Genomic DNA, 27619 nt, shown 5'->3' on the forward strand with positions numbered 1-27619 from the left:
TGCCTAGTAAATATCTATTCTCCCTTTAATACTATCGCTGTCTCCAAGTGATCCATCACCATGGAGTTCATCATCCTCTATATTACCTGTGTACCTTACATGCTTCCATATTTAAATATCCTGTATTCCCTAAACTGTAAATGCCTGCAGACAAGAACAGTGTCTTATTAGTACATATTAGGTTTGTGACCATTATTTTGGAACCAACCTCTATGGCAGACTGACAGAGGACTTAACAAAGTAGAGAGGTGTGTGTATAGGATAGGGAGAAAAGACATGCCCCTCCATGAACCTTCTCTATGCTGTTAGCTCATCCATTTGCTTGAAGTGTTGATTTTTTACGCTGATCTTGCAGACTGATATGACAAGTTTAAATGGAAAATTGTTCTATTACCCTACATGCATGCTCCCTTCACAAATCCAGTTGTCGTCTTCTCAGCTGTGGTCAAAGTTAGAGGGACCTAATCCATGTGGTCAAACATTTCACAAAGTTGTCTTAGATATAGGTGCTTTCAAAAGTAGCTTTTGCAATAGAAAAACGCACACAGAAGAGTCCAACTGTTATAACCTAATTCCAAAAAAGAATTCTGATTTTATTTCTTACACATTTTGCACAAACTGGAAAGAAGCACTGAAAACTATTATATATATGGTAAACAGCTGACATGAAAGAGCCTGGCACATAAATGCAGGGTTTTTCCCATGTATTAGTCAGTCATAACAAAATACCATAGACTGGGTGATGTAAACAAAATGTATTTCTCACAGTTTGGGAGGCTGAAAGTCTGAGATCAGGATGCCACAAGGTTGGATACTGGTGAGGTCTAGTTTCTTGGCTTGCAGATAGCCACCTTCTTGCTGTGTCCTCACATGGCAGAGGTCTCTGGTGTCTCTTCTTTAAAAACACTAATCCTATTATGAGGGCCCCACCCTCATGACCTCATCTAACCCTTATTATCTCCCAAAGGCCTCAATTCCAAATACAATCACATTGGGGTTAGGGTTTTAACAAACGAATTTTGGGAGGACACATTCAGTCCATGACATCCCATTCTCCACCAATCACTTGTACACCAGTGTTTTCACATGAAAATACCAATGTTTATTGATATAAATATAAATTCATTTTCAAACAAAACAATAACAAATGATTTCTCCTTGTTCTGAAGTTCCTCATTCTTCAATACATCCTGGTTTTTTTTCCTCATTAGCTTATCCCAGGCTTGTTAGATTTTTCACACCATTAAGATCATATGTCTTCATATCCATAGAGACAGTATGGTAATGACTCTATTGCTTCACACAATTATGAGTGCTATCTTTACTCAATCTTCTTTATTCTCAACCAGAAGTTTCTGCCAGCTGAAAATGGCACCCTGGTTTGTGAGGAAATCCCTTCTGTGTGATACTTCTAGTTCTAAGGGACAAACTCAAACTCTTCCTTCATGTGACCTTAAATCAGGCTCACAGCTCCATCCAGAAAAATGGATTTACAATTCACTTTGTTGTACATAACCAATGAAATAGCTTTAAAATTACATTGGAAATAAAGTACCAGTTATTTTTATCAAATGAAGAATGCTCTTCATTAAAAATGACTGATCCAATCATCTGAGCTTGCTATTTTGAAACAAAGACCTATGATAAAGTCACTGCCTCAGTTGATTTCAAATACTCAGGTCAAAATCACCAATGACTTTTGCTCTTTGGGTTTCAAAGTGGTACACACCATCAAACTGTCCCATTTTTACACAATTTATGTTATAGACAAATGCATTTTCCCATGCCTGTGTCTCTGCTACTTTGCTAGCCTCCCTCTTAGCTTTTACATATTTAAAACAATCTTAAGCCTTTTCCTCAGAATGTGTATTCTGATGTCGAATCAAGGATGAGCTCCGACTATATGCCTTCCCACATTTACTGCACTCATAGGGTTTCTCTGAAGAATGACTTCTCTGATGCCGAATAAGATCTGAGCCACTGCTAAATGCCTTCCCACATTCGTTACATTCATAGGGTTTCTCTCCAGTATGACTTCTTTCATGTAGAATAAGGGATGTACGCTGGCTAAAGGCCTTCCCACACGTTTTGCATGTATATGGTTTCTCTCCAGTGTGAATTCTTTCATGTTGGGCGAGGTGTGCACTCTGACTGAAGGCCTTCCCACACTGATCACATTCATAGGGTCTATCTTCAGTATGAATTCTCTTATGTCGAGTAAGAGATATTCGGTGACTGAAGGCTTTCCCACATTCCTCACATTGATAGGGTTTTTCTCCAGTATGGATCCTCTGATGTTCAATAAGAAATGATTGGCGGCCAAAAACTTTACTACATTTATTGCATTTGAAAGGTTTCTCTTCAGAATGAATGTTTTGATGTATTTTAAGGTTGGCAATTCCAGAAAACATCTTCCCGCATTCCTTACATTCAAACAGTTTCTTTTTCTTTGTATGAACTTTCTGATGTTGAATAAGGGATGAATGCCGGTTGCAGACCTTCTCACATTTATTACATCTGTATAGTTTCTCTCTATTATGAATTCTTACATGTAGAGTAAAGGTTGAAAGCCGCATGAATATCTTCTCACATTTATCACATTTGTAGGGTTTCTTTGAAGCGTGAATTCTCTGATGAAGCATAATGGATGAAATCCTATTAAAGAATTTCCCACATTTTCTGCATTTATAAGGATTCTCTACATGGTGACTTCGCTGCTGTAAACTCTGACTTAAGGCCTTCTCACTTTCATGGGTTTTCTCTCCAGTATGAATTCTTTTATGTATAACAAGGACTGATTTCTTACTGAAGCCTCTCCCACATTCATTGCATTTATGTATTTTCTTTCCATTGTGAATTTTCTTATGAAGTAAAAAAGATGACATTCGAATGAAGCCTTTCTCACATTTTCTGCACTGGTAGACATTTTGGACAAGGTGGATTTTCTGATGTATACTGAGAGATTGGCATTGACTCAAGGCCTTCCCACAGTCAAAGATTTCCTTTTCATCGTGACTTCTCCCATGTAAAATAAGGGTTGTTCTTTGAATGAAGCTTTCCCCACATTTATCACATTCATAGCTTTTCCTTCCATTGTGAATTTTCTGATGAAGAATAAGGGATGAGATCTGTCTGAAAGCTTTTCTACAATTACTGCATTCATAAGGCTTCTCTCTAGTATGAGAGTTCTGATGAAGTTTAAGAGATAAGCTTTGACTAAAGAATTTCCCACAGTCGTTACATTTTAGAGATTTCTTCTTTGAATGCACTTTCTTGGGTTTTATTAGGACTGAATTTTTCTTGCAGCCTCTCTTTCCTGTGGGAACTTTTTGTGGTGCAGAAACTGCTTTCTGATAGATGCTTTGCCCAGATTTGTTGCACTGATATGGAGATAACTTCTTGGTCTCACATTTAGACCCTAAGTCTGAAAGACATCAAGAAATTCAATTTGTTTTCCTGTGCTAGAAAAATAAAGCTATTTGCAATCATTATCATAATAACAATGATAATCAGAATAACTTTTTAGTGTCTCATTATGGTTTTAACACAGTAAGGGCTTTATAGAAACACTTCATAACTGAAATTCAGGGAAGTGCAATTGGAAATGAATAAATAAAGGTTTTATTTAGAAAATAAATGTATACCATATACCACATTAAACTCCATACATTGTTCAGCAGATGAATGTAGTTTTATTATAGGAAATGTCCAGAAAAGGCAGAAGGTAAAATACAGACAGAAGGTAAATTACTGGTTGCCTGTGGCTGAAGGTGGGAATGGGGATTATCTGTAAATAGTCATGAGGGATCTTACTGAGGTGACAAAACTGTTCTAAAACTGGTTTATGGCGATGGTGGCACAACTTGGTAAATTTAGCAAAAACTACTGAATTATACACTTAATATGGATGAATTTTACAGTATGTGGCTCAATAAAATTGTAAATTTTTAAAATGTATTCTTAAAATCGAATATTAAAAAAAAACAAACTGGACTTCTGGTTTCTGGCTCCTCATGTAAAAGTTTGGAAGTCACCATTTTGCCCTACAACTCTTCTTAGATCCATTATAGAGGGGAGGGCATGGGGTGAACCACTTCCTCCAACACTGGAGAGACAAACTGAAGCTTACTGGAGCAGAGACTCACAAGCATAACCACCATGGGAACCTGTGCTGGGGCAGGAAAACCTAAACTATAATTAATGAATTGTTGGAGGCTCAATGCCAACAACTCTGAGAGTTAAAAACTCCAGGGGGACCTAGTCAAAGCAGCCCACACAATATGGCAAGATTTACCTTTAGGAGTTTGATCAGATTCTCACGTTAAATATAGGAGAAAAATTATCTTGGGCTGCCTCCAGGGGGTGGGGAAAAGGAATCATTTTGAAATATGCCAGATCAGTCTGTTCCTCTTAACCAGGCCTGCCCTCAGGGGACACTAGGTAGGTAACCAGAGCCTACCAGGCTGAGGTATTATCAGAGCTTAATTGACCTGGGGAAGGAAAATATCCAACTCCACCTGGCTGTAGCCAGCTTGTCCCACCTAACGTGGGAGGGAAAAACAGAATCACTTGTGATGTTCACAATCCAGAGAAGTCTCACTAAAAGACTGAAAACCTAATCATAGGACTAAAGACTTCTTCCCTCCCCCACCTCACCATCACATCACTAAAGGCCTATTTAGAGCAGTTCCTTTTAAATGGTATATCATGGCTAGCTATCAAGAAAAAATTAGAAGATATACCAAAAGGCAAAAAACACAACTTGAAGAGACAAAGCAAGCATCAAAACCAGATTCAAATATGGCAGGGATGTTTGACTTATCAGGTCAGAAATTTTAAACAAGTATGTTTAATATGCTAAGGGCTCTAATGGATAAAGTATACAGCATATTAGAAGAGGTGGGCAATGTAAGCAGAAAGATGGAAATCCTAAGAAAGAAACAAAATGAAATGTTAAGAGATCAAAACCGCTGTAGCAGAAATGAAGAATGCCTTTGATGGGCTTTTCGGTAGATTTAACACAGCTGAGGAAAGATTCTGCGAGTTAAAGAATTTATCAATAAAATCCTCAAAACCTGGAAAGCAAAGAGAACAAAGACTGAAACAACAGAACAAAATATCCAAAGACTGGAACAATTACAAAAGAAATAACATATCTGTAACAGAAATACCAGAGGGGAAGAAAGAGAAAAAAGAATAATGACTGAAAACTTCCCCAAATTAATGTCAGACACTAAATTACATATCTAAGCTGCTCAAAGAACACGAAACAGGATAAATGTTAGGAAACCTATACCTAGGCATATAATTTTCTTTCTTTAGGCATATCATTTTTAAACTGCAGAGTATCAAAGAAAAAATCCTGAAAGAAGCCAGAGGGGAAAAAAGATCCCACCTATAGAGGAACAAAGATTAGATTTATATTCAACTTCTCGGAAACCATGCAAGCAAGAAGAGAGTGGCATGAAATATTTAAATTACTGAGAAAAAAACCCCACCAATCTAGTATTCTGTACCTTGTGAAAACTTCCTGCAAAAGTGAAAGAGAAAGACTTTCTCATATAAACAAGTATTGTGAGAACTTGTTGCCAGTACACGTGCCTTGCAAGAAATGTTAAACAGGTCCTTTGGAGAGAAGGAAAATAATGTAGGTCAGAAACTCGGATCTACATACAGAAAGGAAGAGCACTGAAGAAGGAATAAATGAAGGCAAAAAAAAAAAAAACCCTTTTATTATTTTTGATTAGTCTAACAGATAACAGTTTATTCAAAATAATAATAGCAACAATGTATTTGATTACATATGCTTATATATTTATCTTATGTGTGTGTGTATGCTAATGTATACTTATATATATAAGTGAAGTAAATGACAGCAATGATAGAGCGGATGGGAGGAAGGAGTTAGCATTATTTTATTATAAGGTACTCATGCTATCCACAAAGTGGTAACAGTGTTATTTAAAAGTGGACATGGATTAACTGTAAATGTGTACTGTAAGCTCTAGGGCAACCACTAAAAAGAGTTTAAAAAGTAAAATAAAAAAAAGTATAAAAAAAGAAAGTATGCTACGGATAGAAAATGGAATCATATGAAATGTTCATTTAAAATCACAAAAGGCAGAAAAGAGTGGAAGACGAAAACAGGAACAAAAAATAAAGGTAACAAATAGAAAACAGTAACAAAATGGTAGATATAAATTCAACTACATCAATAATCACTTTAAATGTCAATGGTCTAAATGCATCAATTAAAAGGGATTTTTCAGGGTGCATAAAAAACATGACCCACCTGTATGCTGTCTATAAGAAACCCACTTTAGATATGAAGACACATATGGATTAAGAGTAAATGAATGTAGAAAAGTAGACCACGCTGACACTTATCAAAAGACAACAGAAGTAGCTATATTAATTCTAGATAGAGCAGGCTTAAAAACATGGAAAGTTATCATGGATAAAGAGGGATATTACATAATGATAAAGGGGTCAATTCTTCAGGAAGACATAACAATTCTTAACATGTATGTACCTAACAACAGAGCATCAAACTACATGAGACAAAAACTGATAGAACCACAAGGAGAAATAGATGAATCCACTATCATAGTTGGAGACTTCAACACCCTCCTCTCATAAATGGACATATCCAGCAGGCAGAAAATCAGTAAGGACATAATGGAACTCAACCACACCATCATTCAACTGGATATAATTGACACTTATAGAGTATTTCATCCAACAGCAGAATTAACATTATTCTCAAGCTCACATGGACCATGCACCAAGACAGACCATATTCTGGGCCATAAAACACACCTTAACAAGTTTAAAAGAATAGAAATCATAGTGTCTGCTTTCAAACCACAATGGAATTAAGTAAACTGGATATCACTAACAAAAAGATGACTCGAAAATCCCCAAATACGTGGAGATTATACAGCACACTTCTAAATAACACATGGGTCAAAGAAGAAATCTCAAGAGAAATTTTAAAATACTTTGAACTAAATGAAAATGGAAACACAACTTATCAAAATGTGTGGGATGCACTGAAAGTAGTGCTTAGAGGGAAATTTATAGCACTGGATGCATATAATAGAAAAGAACAAAAACCTAAAGTCAAAAATTTAAGTTTCCCCCTTAGGAAACTAGAAAAAGAGCAAATTAAATCCAAAGTAAGCAGAAAAAAAAAGAATTAGAGCAAATCATTGAAAATGAAAACAGGAAATAGAGAAATACAATGAAATAAAAAGATGGTTCTTTGAAAATCAGTAAAATTGGTAAGTCTCTAGATAGACTGAGAGAGAGAAGACACAAATTAATATCAGAAATCAAAGAGGGGACTTCACTACATATTTCATGGAAATTAAAAATATAATAAAAGAAAACTAAACAATTCTATGCCCACAAATCTGATAATCTAGATGAAACTGATCAATTCCTTAAAAGACATAATTTGCCAAAACTCACACAAGGAAAAGATGATGTGAATAGGTATATATCTATTTAAAAAACTGAATCAGTAATTAATAAACTTCAAAAACAAAGTATCAGGCCCATTATGTGTTCACTAGTGAATCCTACCAAACATTTAAGGAAGAAATCATTCCAATTCTCCATTATCTCTTTCAGAAGACAAAAGCAGAGGGAATACTTACTCATTGTATAAGGCCATCATTACCTTAATGCCAAAACCAGAGACATCACAACAAAGTAAAACTACAGACCAATATCCCTGGATAAATACTGATGCAAAAATCCTAAACAAAATACTAGCAAACCAGACTCAACAACATATTAAAAGGATCATACACATGAGCCAGTGGGATTTATATCTGGAATGCAAGGATAGTTTAATATGGGAAAATAAATGTAGTCTATCACATTAACAAATTAAAGGATAAAAACCACACGATCATCTCAACTGATGCAGAAAAAGCTTTTGACAAAACTTAACATGACAAAAACACTCAAAAAAATAGGAATAGAAGGAACTACCTCACTGTTTGAACCAATCAATGAATTCAGTAAAGTGGCAGGATACAAAATCAACACCCGAAAATCAGTTGTATTTCTATACACTAACCATGACCACTCCGTAAAGGAAACTGAGAAAACAATCCTATTTATTATAGCATCAAAAAGGATAAAATATTTAGGAACAAGTTTAACTAAAGAGATGAAAGACTTGTACACTGAAAGCTACAAACATTGCTAAAAGAAATCAAAAGATATAAATAAATGGAAAGACATCCTGTGCTTGTGGATTGGAAGACTTAATATTGTAAAACTGTCCATACCACTCAAAGTTATCTACAGATTCAATGCAATCCCTATCAAAATCTCAATAACATCTTTTTGCAGAAATAGAAAAAAGTCCTAAAATTCATATGGAATCTCAAGGGACCCTGAACAGCCAAAACAATCTTGCAAGAGAGGAATGAAGTAGGAGGGCTCAGACTTCCTGATAATTAAGATGGTGTGGTAATAGCATAAAGATAGATATGTAGACCAAAGGAAGAGAATAGAGAGCCCAGAAACAAACTCTTGCAAATCTGGTCAAATGATTTTCAACAAGGGTGCCAAGACTATACAATGGGGAAAGAACAGTTTCTTCCACAAACGGTGTTGGGAAAACTGGGTATCTACATGCAAAAGAATGAACTTGGACCCCTACCATACACCATATACAAAAATTAACTCAAAATAAATTAAAGACCTAAGTGTAAGACCTAAAACTATTAAACTCCTAGAAGAAAACATAGGGGAAAAGCTTCAGGACATTGGATTTGGCACTGATTCCTTAGATATGGCATCAAAAGCACATGCTACAAAATGAAAAAACAGACAGATGAGACTACTTCAAACTTAATTTTTGCATGTCAAATAAAACGACAGGGAAAAGGCAACCTATGGGTATTGTAAATCATATATCTAATAAGGGATTAACATGCAAAATATATAAAGAACTCCTACAATTTAAAAACAAAGGACAAATAACCCTGTTAAAAAATGGGCAAAGGACTTGAACAGACATTCCTCCAAGACAGACAAATGGCCAATAAACACATAAAAAGATCCTCAACATCACTAATCATCAGGGAAATGCAAATTGAACCCACAATATCACCTCACACCATAAGGATGGCCACTATCAAAAAAACCCCAGAGGACTTCCCTGGTAGTCCAGTGGTTAAGACACCATGCTCCCAATGCAGGGGGGCCCAATTCAATCCCTGGTCAGGGAACTAGATCCCACATGCCTTAACCAAGAGCCTGCATGCCGCAACTAAAGAACCCACATGCTGCAACTAAAAAGAACCCACATGCCACAGTAAGACCAGCGTGCTGCAACGAAGATCCCACAAGCGGCAACGAAGATCCCGGGTGCCACAACTAAGACCCGGCGCAGCCAAATAAATAAATATTTTAAAAAAATAATATCAAGTTTTAGTGAGCATGAGCAGAAGTTGGAATCCTTGTGTACTGTTGGTGGAAATGAAAAATCGTGCAGCCACTGTGGAAAATGGTATGGAGGTTTACTCAGAAAATTAAAAACGTAACTACCATATGATCCACCAATCCTACCTCTGGGTACATACCCAAAGGAATTGAAATCAGGATCTCGAAGAGATATCTGTACTCCCATGTTCATTGCAGCATGATTCACAATAGCTAAGAGGGGAAGCAACCCAAATGACTACTGACAGATGAATGGATAAAGAAAATGTGGTATATACATACAATGGAGTATTATATAGCCTTAAAAAAGAAGAAAATCCTGTCACATACTACAACATGGATGAAACCTTGATGACATTATGCTAAGCAGAAAAAAGCCAGTCACAAAAAATCAAATACTGCATGATTCCATTAATATGAAGTATCCATAGTAGTCAAAATCATACTAAGGGCTCAATGGAGGGGTGGGAAGAACTAGTATTTAGTGGATACAGAGTTTCAGTACTGCAAATTAAAGTTCTAGATAACTCTTGGTCAACAATGTGAATATACTTAACAGTACATTTAAAAATGGTTAAGATGGTAAATTTAATGTTATGTGCTTTTTACCACAAATAATAAACTCATAAATAAAAACAAACAAAAAACACAAAAAAAATTTTAAAAACCCATAACTTGACCAACCAAAGAGGAATCTATGAGAAAAGGGAATGAGTTCTTGAAAAGCAGTCAAAATAAAGTTATGGAAAAGATTTTTAATTTTTTTTTTAAGGATTGAAGAAAATGATACAAGTTTGATCATTTGAAATGCTATCATTAGAGAAATCAGGACACACTTTCTCTGAAGGGAAATATGAAAGCCGAGGCAGGGGACTGGATAGGTGGGGATGAGGCTGTTGAAAGCTGAGCTTCTGGGACCGGAAGCTGGGGTTCAAACTCCAACTCTGCTGCCACTTCCTAGCTGGGTGACCTTGGGCAAGTCACCGAACCTCTCTGGCCCTCAGCTTCCTCATCTATAAAATAGGAATAATAATAGTACCTACCTTATAGGGTTGTTGGGAGGAACCTGTACTTAAAAGAGTACCTAATAAGGAGCTTGTTAAATGTTGGTTATTCTCCGTCTTGGGGCTCATACTGAAGAAGCTTGCGTTTTCTGCACAAGCCTGGGGCCTCTGAGGTGGAGAAAGTGGCTCTCAACTATTATCTTAAAGATGTTGCCCTCTCATGATGGAGGGCACCTTTACACAGAATGCCAGCTTCTAAGCCTTGGTTCTCTGTCACTCACCCAAGCCCCGGCGTCTTTTCACTGGCTCCACCATCCAGGGTGCTTTCCCTTTTTCCAATAAGGTGATCACATTTGGCCTCCGAAAGGAAAGTCCTGCACACAGGAAAACACTGGAACTGAGCATGATGTGGGCACCACAGCTGTCAGAGCCAAGCTTTGTGTCAACAAAAATGGGGTTTATTAGTGCAAGAGGAGCATGGAGGATGTAAAGGATAGGTGGAGAATAAGAAGGATGAAAGTTCAGTCATAGCCAGCAGAGTTATTCATTTCTAACTCTACAAAGCCAACTATTTTCATGAAAAGTTGGACCAGAAACTCCTGAGGCTGGTTATTCAGCTATTGCCTTTCTGCTCCCAAGCCCACCGTTCTCTGATCTGCTGTAATCCACACTTCTATGCCAGGTGCTCCGTGTCAGCATCTACCAATAGGGGTACTGCTGGTTTCAATTTATGCTTTTCTTTTTTTCCCTGCACTTCCAGAACTAGCCTCATCTTGCCCCCTCAAGAGGATAAACCAGGCAGTGCACCCCTCTCCTTCAGAAGTCTGAGTCCCTTCCTCAGAGTCCTAAAAACTCTCAACTCTTTCCTCTGTCCTCCCAGCCCTAGGATGGTGGCTGTGTCCTGCAGTTACCATCTGTGTCTAATATTCACCTTTTAATAGTACCTGTTAAGTCAATACTTTAAATTTTTTCTCTTAAAAACAAGCCAGGTGTCCTCAAAAGATTACATATATAGTTACCATATGACCAGCATATACCACTCCTAGGTATATACCCAAGAGAAATGAAAATATGCATCCACACGAAAATTTGTATGCAAACATTCACAGCAGCATATTCGTAACAGCCACACAGTGGAAACAAGCCAAATGACCACCAACTGGTGAATGGATAAACAAAATGTGGAATATTATTTCGCCATAAAAAGGAATGAGGTATTGATACACACTACCATGTAGATGAACATCAAAAATATTACCTTAAGTGAACGACGCCAGACACAAAGGACAACATATTTGATTTCATGTTTATGGAATGCCAAGAACAGGCAAATTCATAGAGACAGAAAGTGGATTAGTGTTTGCCTAATCTGGCGGGATTAGTGGGCAGGGGGAAATAAAAAGTGATTGATGATGGGTATAGGCTTTCTTTTGGGGATAATGAAAATGTTCTAAAATTGACTAGGGTAATGGATGCACAACTCTGTAAATACATTAAAAAAATCACTGAATTGCATACTGCAAATGGGTGAATTGTATAATATGTAAATTATACCTAAATAAAGCCATTAAAACAACAACAACAAAAAAACTGGAGTGGCTTCTGTTTTCTTGACTAGACTGATTGATTCATGTCCCACGATGAGCCAGCTGTGGATTATGGGGGCAGGAGAGCCTTACCGAGAGAAACCAAGTTCTGGTAGTTTTCCAACATGACATCTTCATACAGATCCTTCTGAATGGGGCTCAGCCATTCCCACTCCTCCTGGGAGAAGTAGATGGCCAAATCCCCAAATGTGACTGGTGCCTGAAATGGAAAATCACACGTCCTTTCACTGTGGGCTTGTGCTTCCACATGGCTGAGAAAACGTTGGACTTCCAAACACGGGAGATACATGGTGCCAGGATTCTATTAAGGAAACATTTGCGGTTCTGAGATCAAAAGGGGCAGGTGTATTAAAACACAATGCAACATGATAAAGATTTTGTTGCATAAAAAGCATATCAACTTGGATTTACGGGGCACTGACAAAGACAAGACATTTTTCTAAGTACTCTGCATGTACTGGCTCATGTTAGCCAGTGACTGAGGCCCAGAGACATGAGGTGACTTACTGAAGATCTAATAGCTTGTAAATGAAGGAGCTGGGGTTCAATTTGGGCAGTCTGGCTGCTGATTCATGTCCCTAACCACATGTGTCTGCGTTATACGTGGCAAAAGTTTATTTGCAGATGTAATCAAGGTTACTAATCAGTTGACCTTAAAATAGGGAGAGTAGCCTGGATTATCCAGGTGGACCCGATGTCATCACAGGAGCCCCGAAGAGCAAAGAATTTTCTCTAGCTGGTGGAAGAGGAGAGCAGAAAGGGAAGTCTAGGAGATGTGAAGGATGAATGGGATGTGACCTGTTGCTGCTGGTTTGAAGATGGGATGAAGGGAGCCACATGAAATGCAGGAGGGGGATCTAATTTTGCCAATAACCAATGAGTTCAGAAGAGGACCCTGAGCTTCAGATGAGACCACAGCTGCTGACACCTTGATTTCACCCTTGTGAGACCCAAAGCAGAGGATCCAGCTAAGCCAAGCTGTATCTGAACTCCAGCCCACAAACTGTGTGATAATAAATGTGTGCTGTTTTGAATGGCCAAGTTTGTGGCAATAGGGAATGAATACACATAACTTAGAGGGCAAAAGTGTCTATTATGAGAAACTACACTGAAGAGGCTTATTGTAGAAAATCACTTCATCATCTAAAGTCTTGAAACATGCTTATTTCAGGAGGCTGACTCACTGGCCTGGCTCCAACTAACTCAACCTGAATACAGGGTTATGAGGAGTCTCTTAGAGAGACGTCCTCCTTGTAAAAATGGGGTGTACATGTAAAAACAAAGCAACATCAAGAGATTAACTCTGGAGTACAGCATCCAATCCTCCTCTGCCCCAGCAGGTCCCACCTGGGTACTCATGTCCACCTCGAGAAATCATGGTGGCTCTGGTCTTCTCTCTGGGGAGAGTATTCCTCCCAGCACAGACAGAGACCCTGGAGATGCTGAATGAATAGGTGAATGGTCACGTGCACACCGAGAAAAAAGGAGAGGGGGGACGCTGAGTGGCCCTTCTCACGCTCCCACACCCGGTGGTGGTGATGGAAGGAAACCAGGGACTATGTCTTGGTTGGGTCTCTGTGGGATAGGACGTTCCCATGGAAGGAAAGCAAATGGTTTCTTACACGATGGAACTTTCCCAAAGGACGAGGAACCACTACTTACCTTGGACTTGGATTTCCTGCGTGCAGCAGGCATCCTTTCCTCCCCCTTGAGGGTTTCAATTTGGAGAGGGGCAGAGTGCTGAGAAGGTGGGGCTGGGAGAGAAGAGAAGTCATGAGTCGACTGGGCCTTCTGGGTGGTCCCAGGGTCTCTAGGATAAGAATCCCCTGGCCCCACACCTGGTCACACACACGTGCACAGACATGCACATTGTGGGAGGTCACAACATCTTCTGAAGCATTCCTGCCCCTTCTCAGGATCAGGGAGGGACCACGGCCAACACTATCTGTTCTTAAGATCACAGGAGGCTCCAGATCAGGAGGCAAATGAGACAGGCAGACACCTGTTCTTCCATTTGACAAGGAATTGTGGAGTGCTCATCAGGTGCCAGGCACTGTCCCCAGTGCTGGGGAGAGAGCAGAGTTAGAGCAGAGAGGTACTGGCTCCCAAGTACCTTACATTCCAGCAGGGAAGACAGGTCCAGATAGAACACAGTGTTAAAAAAAAAAGAAAAAGAAAAAAAGGACCCGAGCAGGGGATGGAGTGATGGGGTGGCAGGGAAAGGCCTCTCAGAGGAAGCAACATTGAGCCGAGGTGTGACTGCAGCGTGAGCCACCTGGGCACTGGGAGAAGGGCATTCTGGGTAGACGTACAACAAGTGCAAGGGCCCTGCGGCAGGCACATGCTTGCATGTGAAGGGGAAGTGCGAAGGCGGGTGAGCTGACGCAGAGTGAGCGAGACGGGGAGTGGTGGACTAGGAGGTGTGTGAGGGCAGGAGCGGCCAGATCACGAAGGGGTGAGGAGCAGTTTGGAATTCATCCTAAGCGCAATAAGGCATCATGGGGGGTTGGTGGCTGAGCAGAGGAATGATGTGGCTGACCTAACATTTAACAAAATTTTTCTCGGTGGCTATGTGGCAAATAAACTGGGTGTGTGTGGTGGGGGAGGGGCGAGGGGGAAGCAACAGCTGGAGAAGGGACTCATTAGATAGGTATGCAGAAATCTAGAAGGGTAATCTCAATGGTGTGCATTAGTGGGAGAGGAAGAGGTGAGACGTCAAGTATCACCTCCACAGGAGGCCCTCCATCACCCTGAGTCACTCTATACCTGTGCTGCCCAACACATGCCAGCAGCCACATGAGACGTGGAGTTCTGGAAATAAGAAAATGTTTAATTTTATTTCAATTTGTTTATTATTAAAACCATAATAAATGATAAATACTAAAATCACTGAATTAAAATGTATTATTAATCTAAAATTAAGAATTGATCCTTAATTCAGTTACTGTAAACTTTTAAGTACGTTTGGAACAACTTGGGTGTGTGAATCTACTTTTCCAATGGTAAATTTTATGAAATTTAAATACAGATCAATTAAGTGTCTGGATTGAGGTGCACTATACACGTAGAAGACACACCTGACTTTAAAGACTCAGTTAAAAAAGAAAAAAAGAATGTAAAAAAATCTCACTGGTAATTGTTTATATTGATTACAAATTAAAACGGTAATATTTCAGATATACTGTATTGAGTTAAACAAAATGTATTATTAAAATTAACTTTAATAATTAGTTTACTTTTTTCAATATGGCTTCTGGAAAATTTAAAATTCTGCCTTGCATTATGTTTCTACAGGACAGCACTGCTTCATAGTATACAGTCTATGCCATTCTACTGCTCCATCTTCTGTGCAGTACCCCCGGCTTCCTGAAAAGGGCTTGTTTATGCAGGTACCATCTCCCCCATGTGACTTGGGCTCTATGAGAGCAGACACCTTAACTGTTTTGTTCACTCTCTCCTCCCATGTGTGAGACCACGCCCTGTGCAAAGCGGTGCTCAATAAAAATTATTGACTGACTTAGTAACCAGTCCAAAATGCTTCCTGGCATGCTGAAAGTGGGGTGGAGTGCAACCATTTTATGTTGAAACCACAGCACAGAGAACAGTTCTAACAGCAGTCATTCCAAGCCCTCTTGTCTTTGGAAAAGGGCAGGGTCTAAAAAAGGCCAAAATGGGGACTTCGCAGATATGACGAAATGAAGGATGCTGAGGTGGGGAGATGATCCTGGATCATCCAGGTGGGCTCAATGTGGTCATAAGGCCCTTACGAGAGGGAGGCAGGAGGTCAGAGACAGAGAAGATGATGGAAGCAGAGTCAGAGAGAAAAAGGTCTGGATACACTGTGCCACCAGTTTTGAAGATGCAGGAAGGGAATGCAGGTGGCATCTAGAAGCTGTAAAGGGCAAGGTCACACATTCTCCCCAGAGCCTCCAGAATGAACATGGCCCTGCCTAAACCATTTCAGACATCTGACCTTCAGAACCGTAGGAGAATGAAGGTGTGTTGGAAGCCACTAAGTTGGTGGTAATTTGTCACCAAAGCAATGGGAAACAAATACAGTGACCCTTCCATTTGTTCCTTCCCATTCATGTGCCCTATAAGTAGGCTTTTCTTCTCTTTTGTCAATGACCTGGTGCTAAAAAAAAATGCATGATTCAGAGGAATCTCAGGGTTGCGCTAAGGCCAGATGAAAGGGGCTGGTTGGAGATCACTGAGGTTAGCCTATGAGGTCACTCCAACAGGGCAGAAAGGAGCCATGGGACACCAGCCCTGCCTAACTCAGACTCACAGGTCCAGAAGGAGCTTGGAGCCCTGCCCTGTCTTCACCTGGGTTACAGGGAGCGGCTGGGTGGCCTGGCGTGTGTTAAACACCTCACTCTGAAGTTGGACCACCTGGGCTTGATGACTATTTTTATTAGCTGTGTTACCTTGGGCAAATTACTTAGCCTCTCTGTGCCAGTTTCCTCCCCTGTTAAACGGGGACAACACAGAACTACTTCTGGAGTTGTGAGGATTAGGTAAGAGCCTACATGTAGTATCTGGCCTTATTTTCCCTCCCATGAGCTATGAATTCAGGTCTTACAATTCTCCCCTTCCTCACACTGGCCTCCTTGCCAATCCCTGAACGAGCTGCCACAGTCCTGCCTCAGGACCCCGCCTGCAATGCTCTTTCCCCTGTCTCAGTTCCTCACGCCCTTCAATCTTTGTTCTAACCTCACCTTATCTGTGAGGCTCACCCTAACCATTGTATTTATTACTGCAACCTACCCCTGACCCGCCTTTCCATCACCCCCCACCTCTCCCTTTCCCAGTTCTGACTTCTCGTTTCTCCACAGTTCTCCTCGCTAACACACTATGTGATTTGCTTCTGGTGCTTACAGTCTGTCCCAACCACTTGAGCATAAGCCCCATGTGCCCTGGACCAGGAGCTGGCACGTGGAAGGGGCTGGCTAACTATTCGCTACGTGAGTGACTAAATGGCCCAGTAGTAAATACTTTCTTTACCATCACTTCTTCAAAGAGCCCTCCCTGGCCCACTTAGCTGGGGTAGGGGCCTCTTGAACATGCAGTAGGTGCCACTTCATTACGTGGGAAACTAATTCTATTGTTACTACATCTGCCTTTGCCTTCTCCTCCTGTTCTCCACTGCACGCTGTGAGTTGACCAACATTCCTGTGTGTATCTGTGTGACCTTGGGCAAGACACTGAACCTTACTGGGTCTTTACCTTGATCCTTTATGTCTGCAAAAGGAAGGTGAAGGGCTGCTGCTGTGAGGAGCAGACAAGACAATTATCATGGTAGCTGTATTTATCATTATTGTTGTTATTAGTGTGGCATGTGGCCAGTGCTGTGGGCTGTGAGTCTTCTGCTCTGAACAGTCTACTGTCCTTCTGTTCACATGCTCTGGGGAAGCCCTCAGGTGTGTGCATGTTAAATGTGTTCAACCCCTGGTGACAACAATGTCCTCCAGTTAATAATAAGTATGAGATAATAAGGACCTACTGTACAGCACAGGGAACTCTACTCAATACTCTGTAATGACCTATATGGGAAAATAATCTGAAAAAGAGTGGATATATGTATATGTATAACTGATTCACTTTGCTGTACACCTGAAACTATCACAACATTGTAAATCAACTATACCCCAATAAAAATTTAAAAATCAATAAAAGTAGTAAGTATGAGACTGAGAGCTGTACTGGATATTTATATGCATTATATGATTTCACCTTTAGAGCAAACTGACCACATGGGTTCCAGTTTCCATTCTGAGGATGAAAGAGGGAAGAAGACCTGCCCAACGTCTCAGAGCTTTAAGTGATGAAGCCTGGATTTAAGCCCCATCCACATGCAGCACAGTCTGTCCTCTTGGAGCAGGATAAGGGTCTACACGGCAAATACTCGCACTGTCTTCTCTGGCAGGGTTCGGGAGGTGTCAATGTGGCACCGCAGTTACGAGATATGTACCTCTGTTATATCAGAGTGCCACAGCACTTGGGGAGCTTTGGAGCAGAGCACACTAAGGTTGATGAGTTGTGGCTCAGTGACAAACCGAGTGGCCTGGCCTTCAATTCTGACTGTGCTGAGCAAGGCTTCCCTTGTGTAGAAAATGGTGACAAAGAATCCTGGATGCCTGAATTCTCTCTGTATTCAACCTTGGGACAGTGATGTGCTGGGTAATTTGCAGTGTCTGCCAATTTCCACGGTGTACATACTCCCACCAGGGCCCACTGTAATATATCAAACTGATGTCACTGAATATGGAACTGGGGAGAGGTGTGCAAAATGGGTTCATGTGAGGCAGGGCAAGCCAGCTCCAGCACTTCACTGACACGTGGCGTCTGAGAACTTCTGACTAATGTCCCTGCACAGTAGAGGAGGGTTAATGGCTAGCTCTGTGGCCTGAGAATACCCCAATGCAGCTGCCCCATAACATAAAACCCTTGAAATCTTCTGTTTTGTTCTGAAACATCCATATAACTTTCTGCATCCTACATCATGATAAATCTGAGTCTGTGTGTTAATATAAAATCATGTTTTAAATCATTTACCAGATTCTTCTCTTCTGATTCCTCAAGTAAAATGGATTGCTCCAGGAAGTGGCAACGCATCCATCCTGTGGTTTCTCATGGCTGTTTGCCCTTGACGCACACCCCAAGTTGAAGGAGCACGATTCTTGTCCACAAAATAATTTTCTCCAAGGGACTCAGCACTGCTGGGGAGGAAAGAACAGCAGTTTGATATTAGATAATTCTGGATTCAAAGCTCGCTTCTGCCAATTATTGGCTGTGGGAGAACCACACAAAGCCTGTTTGCTCACCTGTGCAATGGGGTAAACAAAACCTGCTTCACCCTTAGCTGTTAAAAGTTTACATGAGATATCTTCAGCAACAGCCACACGGTTATTTCTTGCCTTTCTTTTCCTTTTTAATTCAGTATACACCACGCATCATCAAGGAAGCCTGACACTAAGAGGGCCGAAGTAAGAATTCTCACACAGTGCTGGTTGGAGAGAAATTAACAGTATCTTTTTTTTTTTTTTTTTTTTTTGCGGTACGCGGGCCTCTCACTGTTGTGGCCTCTCCCGTTGCGGAGCATAGGCTCCGGATGCGCAGGCTCAGCGGCCATGGCTCACGGGCCCAGCTGCTCCGCGGCATGTGGGATCTTCCCGGACCAGAGCACGAACCCGCGTCCCCTGCATCGGCAGGCGGACTCTCAACCATGGCGCCACCAGGGAAGCCCAACAATATCTTTAAGGCTGAAGGTGCACATACCCTTTAACCCAGTAACCTCATTTCTGGTATTTGTCTTCAGACGTTCTCGTATGTGTGTAAAATGACAGGGTTTGTAGGAAGAGGCAGTACAGTCCTACAGTGAAGGGCATCCATCTGGAGCCAGGCTGTCTGGGTTCAGCTTCCAACTCTGCCACCCACTACCTGTGTGACCTCAGACATGCTCCCTGTCCTCTTTGGGCCTGAGCTTCCTCAACAGTCAAATGAGGCAAATAACAATGATGACTCCACAGGGCTGTGGTGAAAATTAAATGAATGAAAACATGTAACACACTTAGAGCAGTGCCAGTGCTAAACAAATGTTAGTTTCTTTATTATCATTATGTTACTGAGGCCAATCTCACAGTGCTCACCCTAAGACAGGCCAGTAAATCGAGAGACGAGTTGTTGGGGCAAGGAACAGTGACTTTATTCGGAAAGCCAGCAGACGGAGATGATGATGACTCACGTCCCAAAGAATCATCTTTCCTGAGTTAGAATTCAAGATTTTTTTATACTAAAAGGGAGGGAAAAAAGTCAAACATTTCTGAGGGGATGTGTTAATTTCTTCCTTCCTGCAGTCATTCACAGGTGGGTTTGGTCAGGATGTTTCCTATGGGCTAAACAAAGGTATTTAAGCTTAATGCTCATTACCTGGGAGGCAGGGTTTCCCAGAGAAACCCATTATGTGTAGTTCAAGCTTATAAGCAACCTCCCTTTAGTGATTAACTTGTAATAGAACACAAAGGTTCTGGGACTTCTCTGGCAGTCCAGTGGTTAGGACTCTGCACTTCCACTGCAAGGGGCACAGGTTCGACCCCTGGTCGGGGGAACTAAGATGCCACATGCCTCACAGTGCAGCCAAAAAAAACAAAAAAAAAAGAATACAAAGGTTCTTCCCTATTACAATTACTACTCCTATCAAGAGATTGGAAACAACTGCCCATCAATAAGAAAATCAGTGAATGTTACACGCACATATGGGACACCGTGTAGTTCTTAAAAGGACCAAGGCAGCACTACCTCAGAGGTTCTTTACTGGGGGCAATTTTGCCCCCAGGGGACACTTGCAATGCCTGGGACATCTGTGGTTGTCCCAACTTGGGGGTGGGAGGTGTTCCTGGGATCTAATGGGTCGAGGCCAGGGATACTTCTAAACATCCTATAATGCACAGGACAGCACCCAGAGCAAAGGACAATCTGGTCCAAAGTGTCAACTGTGCTGAGGTTGAGAAATCTGCTCTATATGTACTGTGTGAAATGATCTCCAAGATATGGTGTAATGAGGAGAATAAAGATATAGAGAAAATGCTTAGAAAAAACAAAATACAGGATACGAATACATGAGTTTGAAAAGGTACAGACAAGTTCTGGAAGGGAAATAAAGAAGTTGGTAGCAGCGATTGTCCCTGAAGAAGGGAACTGGGTCACTAGGCTTGGAAACTCAAAACTCACTTTTCCCCATCTATCTACGCTTTGGCGTTCTGTATCATATATATAATTACCTTTTCAAAACACCATCACCACCACAAATAAAGAGGCTGGATCCCACACCACGTCAGGGCAGCGCTATAAACCTGGCCTCTCTTCCAGAGTCCCATACCTTAGGGTGGGAAGGGGCTTTGCAATTTAGCACAAGGCTAAATTCCTGCTCCTAAGGTAGGGATGGCTAGAACCTGGATGAGAACAAGCTTAAAGAGTTACTGGAGGGACTTCCCTGGTGGCACAATGGTTAGGAATCCGCCTGCCAGTGCAGGGGACACGGGTTTGTGCCCTGGTCCAGGAGGATCCCACATGCCGTGGAGCAACTGGGCCCGTGTGCCACAACTGCTGAGCCTGCGCTCTAGAGCCCGCTGCTACAGCTGCTGAGGTCCTCACACCTGGAGCCCGGTGCTCCACAACAGGAGAGGCCACAGTGATGAGGGGCCCATGCACCACAAGGAAGAGTGGCCCCCGATCGCCGCAGCTAGAGAAAGCCCGCGTGCAGCAACAAAGACCCAATGCAGCCAAAAAATAATAATAATAAATAAATTAAAATAAAGAGTTACTGGACAGTGGCCACGCCTCCCCTTGGGGCACAGCACCCCTGTGATCCTGGGGGCCTGTGCTGGGTGTTGAGTTGGGGTGGGACCTGACATAACTGAAAGCCAGCCATTAATGCACCCACACATTGCTTCCGTTCAGCCAGAGTTTGTTTTTGCTATACCACCCATCTAGTATTTTAAGATCACCTCTATCCTGAACCTGCCAGCCCCAGAGGCCGGGGATATAGAAAGGTACTTTCTCCAAAGACCCAAGCCCAGCTATAGCAGAAAACATAAGCTTTGCATCTGAATGCCAGACCTGCCCTTGCTCTGCTGGCACAGGTACAGATTTGATTTCCTCACTTGTAGGATGGGGCTAGGAACGTCCCTATTGCAGGGAAGTGCAGCTGTAGGGACTGCCTTTGATAAGATATTGAAAGCACTCAGAATTAATTTCTTTCATTCTGAGAAGCCCCAGAGAAGCCCACAAACTCTCACAGCTGTAGCTCTCAACCCTGTTTGTACACAGGAATCTCTTGGGAGCTTTTTAATAACTACTGATGGCTGGGCCCCTTGCCAGAACCATTAAGTCAGAATCTCTGGGGATGGAGTCCAGGCATGTCTTATTTTTATCTTTTAAGATTTCTAAATTATATGCAAGGCCATAGTTTAGAACTACTGCTCCAGTCTCCAAGCCTCAGTCGCAGGCTGGAGATCTGACCTCTCCCTGTTAAGAGTCCAGACCTCAGCACTGGGGAGAAGAAAAGCCAAATCCTTAGATTCCCTGATCAAAGGATTCCAAGGAGTCACTGATGGTGGCCATTCTTGGCTTTGGAGTTGACTGAGATGCCCATGGGAAGCCTGGGTGTAGACACTGAAAACAGCACCCACTGTCACCCTGTAATCCCTTCACCCTGCTTTCCTTTTCAAAATAATTACTGCCACCTGTTATAAATTTAATTTCATCTCTCTACTAAATGCAAGCTCCAATGAGTAGAAACCTGGTCCGTCCTGACTAGCAAGGTGCTTGGTCCATGGCAGGCATCTGACTGCTCAATGAATGAGTGCCTCTCAGAGCCTACCCATGTTGCAGGCTTTGGACACCCTTTCTTCTCATCTCAGAAACATTATCCCTTTATCACCTCTCTCATCCAGCCCCCTTGCTCTCCTCCCCACCCTCACGCCCTGAAAATGTTCATGGTGTGCCCTCATCATGGTCCTGTACACCAGTGGTTCTCAACTGGGGTGATTTTGTTCTCCAGGGGATACCAGGCTGTGTCTGGAGACACTTCTGCTTGTCAAAATTGGGGCAGCAGGGGTATGCTACTGGCATCTGGGGAGTAGAAAACAGGAATAATTCTAAACATCCGAAAATATATAGGACAGCTCTCCCCCATCTCTCAATTATCTACCCCAAAGCATCCAAAGTGCCAAGGCTGGGGCTTCCCTGGTGGCGCAGTGGTTAAGAATCTGCGTGCCAATGCAGGGGACACGGGTTCGAGCCCTGATCCGGGAAGGTCCCACACGCCGCGGAGCAACTAAGCCTGTGCGCCACAACTACTGAGCCTGTGCTCTAGAGCCCGCGCGCCACAACTACTGAAGCCCATGAGCCACAACTACTGAAAGCCCGCGCGCTTAGAGCCCGTGCTCCGCAACGAGAAGCCACTGCAATGAAAAGCCCGCTTACCACAACAAACAGAAGCCCCAGCTCGCCGCAACTAGAGAAAGTCCACGCACAGCAACGAAGACCCAACGCAGCCATAAATAAATAAATAAATAAATAAATAAATAATTTATTAAAAAAAAAAAAGTGCCAAGCCTGAGAAACCCTGTTCTAGACACGGAGATGTCTCTAGATCGCTGTGTTATCAGGAGATACTCCTCCTCAGTCCCTGCCACTGGGTCTTGACCAGTGGGCTTCTCAGAATGAAAGAAATTAACTCTGAGTGCTTGCGTCTTGACCCCACAGGCTCCTTAGGGATATCTCCATAAAGGAAGACCCTCTGTTCGTGCCCTCCTAGGACCCCGACTAGAAAATTCTGAACCTAAGCTCAATTTAGCCTTTAGGATTACTTTATCTCTTAACCTGCAACTTTTTCTCTGAGGCTCCACTTCTTGCTTTTCTTCCTGTGGATTTGATTCTCTGGGTATGGAATCCTTGGGGTTATTAGGCTAATAATAAAGCAATTAGCATTTATTCGTTGCTTACTTGTGTCAGGCACTGTTCTACTTAACGCTCACCACAGGCCTAAGATTGGTACTATTATTATCCCCATTTTGCAGGTGAAACTGAGGGTCAGCAATTTAAGTGACCTCTCCCAAAGTCACACAACTACTGAGTGATGGAACCAGAAGTCCCAGAGTCCCCCAAGCTACACTGGTTAGGAAGCAGACACACAACCATACGCAGCCTCAGGTCCCAGAGACCAGGACAGACACTGCCCTCCCTTCAAATGCACTAATGCAATAACAGACAACAAGGAGCAGCTGGGCTACTGGGGCACCGCTTCTCAGCTAGAAGAGGTCAGATCCCCAGCTCTGAGAAGCATTGCTCAATCTCAAGTTCAGAGATGCAAATTTCTCCAGTGTTCACCACCGCGCTTCTACCTCTGCACGGGGACAACGAAAAACGACCACCAGCACTCCAACAAACACCCAGCACCTACACAGGGCCTGGTGAGTGCCAAGCTCGGCACGGGGTATTTCACTACGTTACGCCATTTATATAATTTTCCCAAAACTGATGCGGGTGTTGTTATCCTGTTTTACCGAGAAGGAAAGCCTCCCACAACAGCACACATACTTCCTTGCCAGGAGCCTGCACGCCCGTAAAGCCGCTCAGAGTCCTCCCCACAAGGATCCTCCTTCCACGCTTACAGGGAGAGATACACCTCGACAGCGCAGTCGCACACTGCCACACACTCACAACCGCAAAGCCACTGAAGCTCAGTCATACAGCCACCCGGTCAAATCACGCAGCCACTCCAGACGGCGATAAACGGCCACCTACATCAGTCGGTCTCACACACACACACACACACGAACGCGCTTCAACAACACAAATTCTCACAGCCACACTTACATACCCACTCCCGGCCCCCCTCCCACAGGCGCAGTCACCTCTTCCTCACATAAACACCACAGACCTTGCGGTGAAATACGAACATTGTCCTGAGGCACGCCCCCGTCACCACACGGCTGGCTCCATCACAGACACACGCAGAAACGCCACAACCCGCTCTCCTCTCACAACACAGCGACGCCACCACACGCTTCAAACACAGTCCCTCACCTCACACTCCGTCACCACACAACCAGACAAAACCCCACAGGCTGTCACGGGCGGAAAATTCCAGGCAGCCGTGGGCACACACCCACAGCCACACTCAACCTGTCCTCCAGGGTCGCGTCCCGGCGACGCCCACCCCGGCAGCTGCGCAGGCAAGGCGCGCTCCTCGCGCTCCCCGCGCCTGCGTACTCTCCCCCGCGGCCCTCGGTCGGCACTGGCTGGACCCGCCCCCTCACGCGCGAGACACGTCGGCGAGCCGCGGCCCCGCCCCTAGGCGTCCACAAGAGCGCGAGGCCCCGCCCCTAAATAAAGCCACGCGGTGCGCAGGCGCTTACTCACCTCTCCCGGGACCTTTCCACAGGCACAGACCTGAGGCCCCAACCCACTTACAGGCAGGCATACGCAGGCGCGCTCGCGCACTCAGAGCCGCTCTTGGGGTCATCGCCGCTCGCGTGCCCGCCCGAGGCCCCGCTCCTACACCAGCCCTCGGAACACGCTGCGCCGCGCGCACGCGCAAGGGCCGCCTAGCGCTTCCCAGGGCCCCACTTGTTGCTGTCCTTATAAAATCACGTAGATGTTTTCGGGTGCTGAGACCCTTCCTTGATCCCTTCAACCAAACCCAGCCTCCCCAGCATCCACACCTACACGTTCCCGTCCGGGGGCTTCTAGCCCCAACACCCTCCCCTTTGCCCCTGGAGCTCAGAGGGGTTTGGGGAGCCAGGCTCACCCACGGACCGTAACGCACGCGCTCGCGCTTGCGCACTGCGAGCTCAGGCTGCACTTCCCAGAAGCCTCCGGGACGTGGCGCCGTTCAGGACGGCCACTCCCGGATCGTGAGGTTGAGGGATCCCGGCCCTCGCTGGCTCCGATCTGTCCGGCCCGGACACGAATGGACCCAGGAGAGGAGCGAAGGGATGTTGCTCCAGACCAGGGATGGGATATCGCTTGCGCCTTCTGTGAACGAACAGCCCCAGAGTCCTTTGCGCGGCCTTTCCAGGCCCCAGACTACATCTCCCAGGAGTCCCTGCGACTCGTTTCCGCTTCGTGTAGTGACGCGGCTGCGCGTCGGCCGGGCGGGGACGCGAGCGACCTCCTGTGGCGGTGCGTGAGGTGACCGCGAGTCTGTGAGAGAAGACAGGAGGTGTGAGCCCGCCCCTGAGGTCTGGGCTTGCGGGTCCCGGGTGGTCATTGTGCATTTATGTGTGTGAGGCCCAGGTTGTGTTATTGTGTGTATGTGTGAGGATGAACCTTTGTGAACGCGTGTGACCGGATTTTTGTGGTTGTGTACCCTTGTGTTTTGCGTGTGTGAGAAACCCAGTTTTTGTGGTTGTGTATGTGTGTGTGTAAATTCATTTTGAATGTGTGTGCTCGTGCACCTCGATGTGTCATGTATGGCTGTTTCTGCGCAATGCAGAGCTGAGCAGTTGCCACAGAAATTGGCCCACAAAGCTTAAAATACCGACTCTGTAGATCCCATTTTTTGTGGTTGTGTAGTTGTCTGTGGGCCCGCAGATAGTGAATGTGTGTAGAAGCTACCATTTCTGGAAGTGTGCGTTTGTACAAGTATGCGTGTGGCCCACTTTTTGTGGTTGTGTATGAGCGTATGGGAAACCAGTGTGTGTGTGTGTGTGTGTGTGTGTGTGTGTGTGTGTGTGTGTGTGTGTGTGTGTAGTGATCCAGCTTTGCGTTTTTAGAGGTGTGTGTGTATGTATAATTCTGATTTCAATTCCGGTGTGTGGATTTTTTTCCCCCCACCATCAAGCAATTTTCTGAAAGCAGCTGGGAGTCCTAACAATTCAACTCAACTCTGACACTGTCTAGCTGGTGATGAGGCAGATTCCCATAGGTTAAAGGCTGGGTCCCCAAGATGCCCCCACCCCCCACAGGTGCCAGTCACAAGTCCAGATATCACCTGTGCTCTGACTGACCCTCTATAGATCGGAGGTTCCAATGACTGCCCCCCGCCTCCTTGGGTTTGATTAGTTTGCTAGAGCAACTCACAGAACTCAGAGAAATGTTCACTTACTTTACTTACTAGATCACCCACCAATTTTTATAAAAGGATATAACTCGGGAGTGGAAAGATGGAAGAGATACATAGGGCAAGATATGTGTGGGAAGGGGCACGGAGCTTCCATGCTTACCGCTCTTCCAGTGTGTCCACGTGTTCCACCAACCCGGAAGCTCTCTGAACTGCGTCCTTTTGAGTTTTTGTGGAGGCTTCATTACTTAGGCATGATTGCTTAAATCATTGGCCGTTGGTGATTGAACTCAGTCTCTAGGCCCTCTTTCCTCCCTGGAGGTCTAGGGGTGGAACTGAACGTTCTAACTGCTGAGTAATTGGGTTGGTTCCCGTGGCAACCAACCCCCTACTAGTCATTCATTAACATAACAAAAGACACCTTGTTCTGGCTCCTCACAAAGGAAATTCCAAGAGTTTGGGGAGCTCTGTGCCAGGAACTGGTGATGAACGTATTTATTATAAATAAGAATATCAGGGTATGTGCAGAGGGAACCCAGGGCTTGTGGTTGTGTGTATGACCCTGTGAGTGTGTGAGTTTCTGGGAGTAGGTATCAAGAATGAATGTGTGAAGAACTAGTTTTGGTTTCCCAATTCTGTGACTAGGTAGTGATAATCAAAATAGCAGCTAACTGTACTATTATTAGGACTTTTACTATTTCTACCACCACCACTACTACTAGCAGTTAGCACTTAACTGATTGCTGTCCCTGGTCAAAAGTATATTGTCAACTGAAAAAACCTAAAATTGAGAATTATGGTTTATTTGGCAGACTGATATGGCAAGCAGCATTTTTCATTCACAATGGCATATTGATTATTTTGAAGGCAAGTTACATAAGAAAGAGCTGGTGAAAGAGGGATGCTTTGACCCACCTCTGTTTCCCTGAAAGCAGGAAATCTCCTGTGTGAAAGGCGCTTTTCCTGTACCAGAA

The 27619-nt window shown here is 43.5% G+C and overlaps 1 protein-coding gene across 20 annotated transcripts; it reads right to left on the reverse strand.

Annotated features, from left to right (window-relative positions):
• Positions 1-1079: 1079 nt before the first annotated feature.
• On the reverse strand, positions 1080-26880 carry ZNF667 (zinc finger protein 667). 20 transcript variants are annotated; one of them, XM_060130145.1, is made up of 8 exons: positions 18901-20824; positions 18632-18795; positions 14843-14887; positions 13915-14141; positions 13739-13830; positions 12149-12275; positions 10751-10843; positions 1080-3424 (listed from the first exon to the last, which is right to left on the reverse strand). In XM_060130145.1, exons 5-8 carry the CDS (start codon positions 13769-13771, stop codon positions 1845-1847), a joined length of 1833 nt encoding a protein of 610 aa, XP_059986128.1. In that variant the 5' UTR covers positions 13772-13830; positions 13915-14141; positions 14843-14887; positions 18632-18795; positions 18901-20824; the 3' UTR covers positions 1080-1844. The 20 variants fall into 20 exon arrangements, with proteins under 20 accessions (XP_059986128.1, XP_059986130.1, XP_059986135.1 ...); XM_060130147.1 differs by lacking the exon at positions 13915-14141 and adding an exon at positions 17303-17344; XM_060130152.1 differs by lacking the exons at positions 13915-14141; positions 14843-14887; positions 18901-20824 and adding exons at positions 25392-25786; positions 26809-26880 and having other exon boundaries at positions 18632-18792.
• Positions 26881-27619: the final 739 nt, after the last annotated feature.

Source organism: Lagenorhynchus albirostris, chromosome 19 (assembly GCF_949774975.1).
Source record: "Lagenorhynchus albirostris chromosome 19, mLagAlb1.1, whole genome shotgun sequence".
Taxonomy (NCBI): domain Eukaryota; kingdom Metazoa; phylum Chordata; class Mammalia; order Artiodactyla; family Delphinidae; genus Lagenorhynchus; species Lagenorhynchus albirostris.

What these genes read in the sequence shown, in the direction of transcription:
- ZNF667 (XM_060130152.1), bottom strand. Translation starts at nt 13,771, where the DNA reads ATGCCTGCTGCACGCAGGAAATCCAAGTCCAAG. An exon ending in GCAGGAAATCCAAGTCCAAG is followed by an intron (nt 12,276 to 13,738) that starts GTAAGTAGTGGT and finishes TTTCCATTTCAG; the next exon opens with GCACCAGTCACATTTGGGGA. An exon ending in GAAAAGACGCCGGGGCTTGG is followed by an intron (nt 3,425 to 10,750) that starts GTGAGTGACAGA and finishes GATGTCTTTCAG; the next exon opens with ACTTAGGGTCTAAATGTGAG.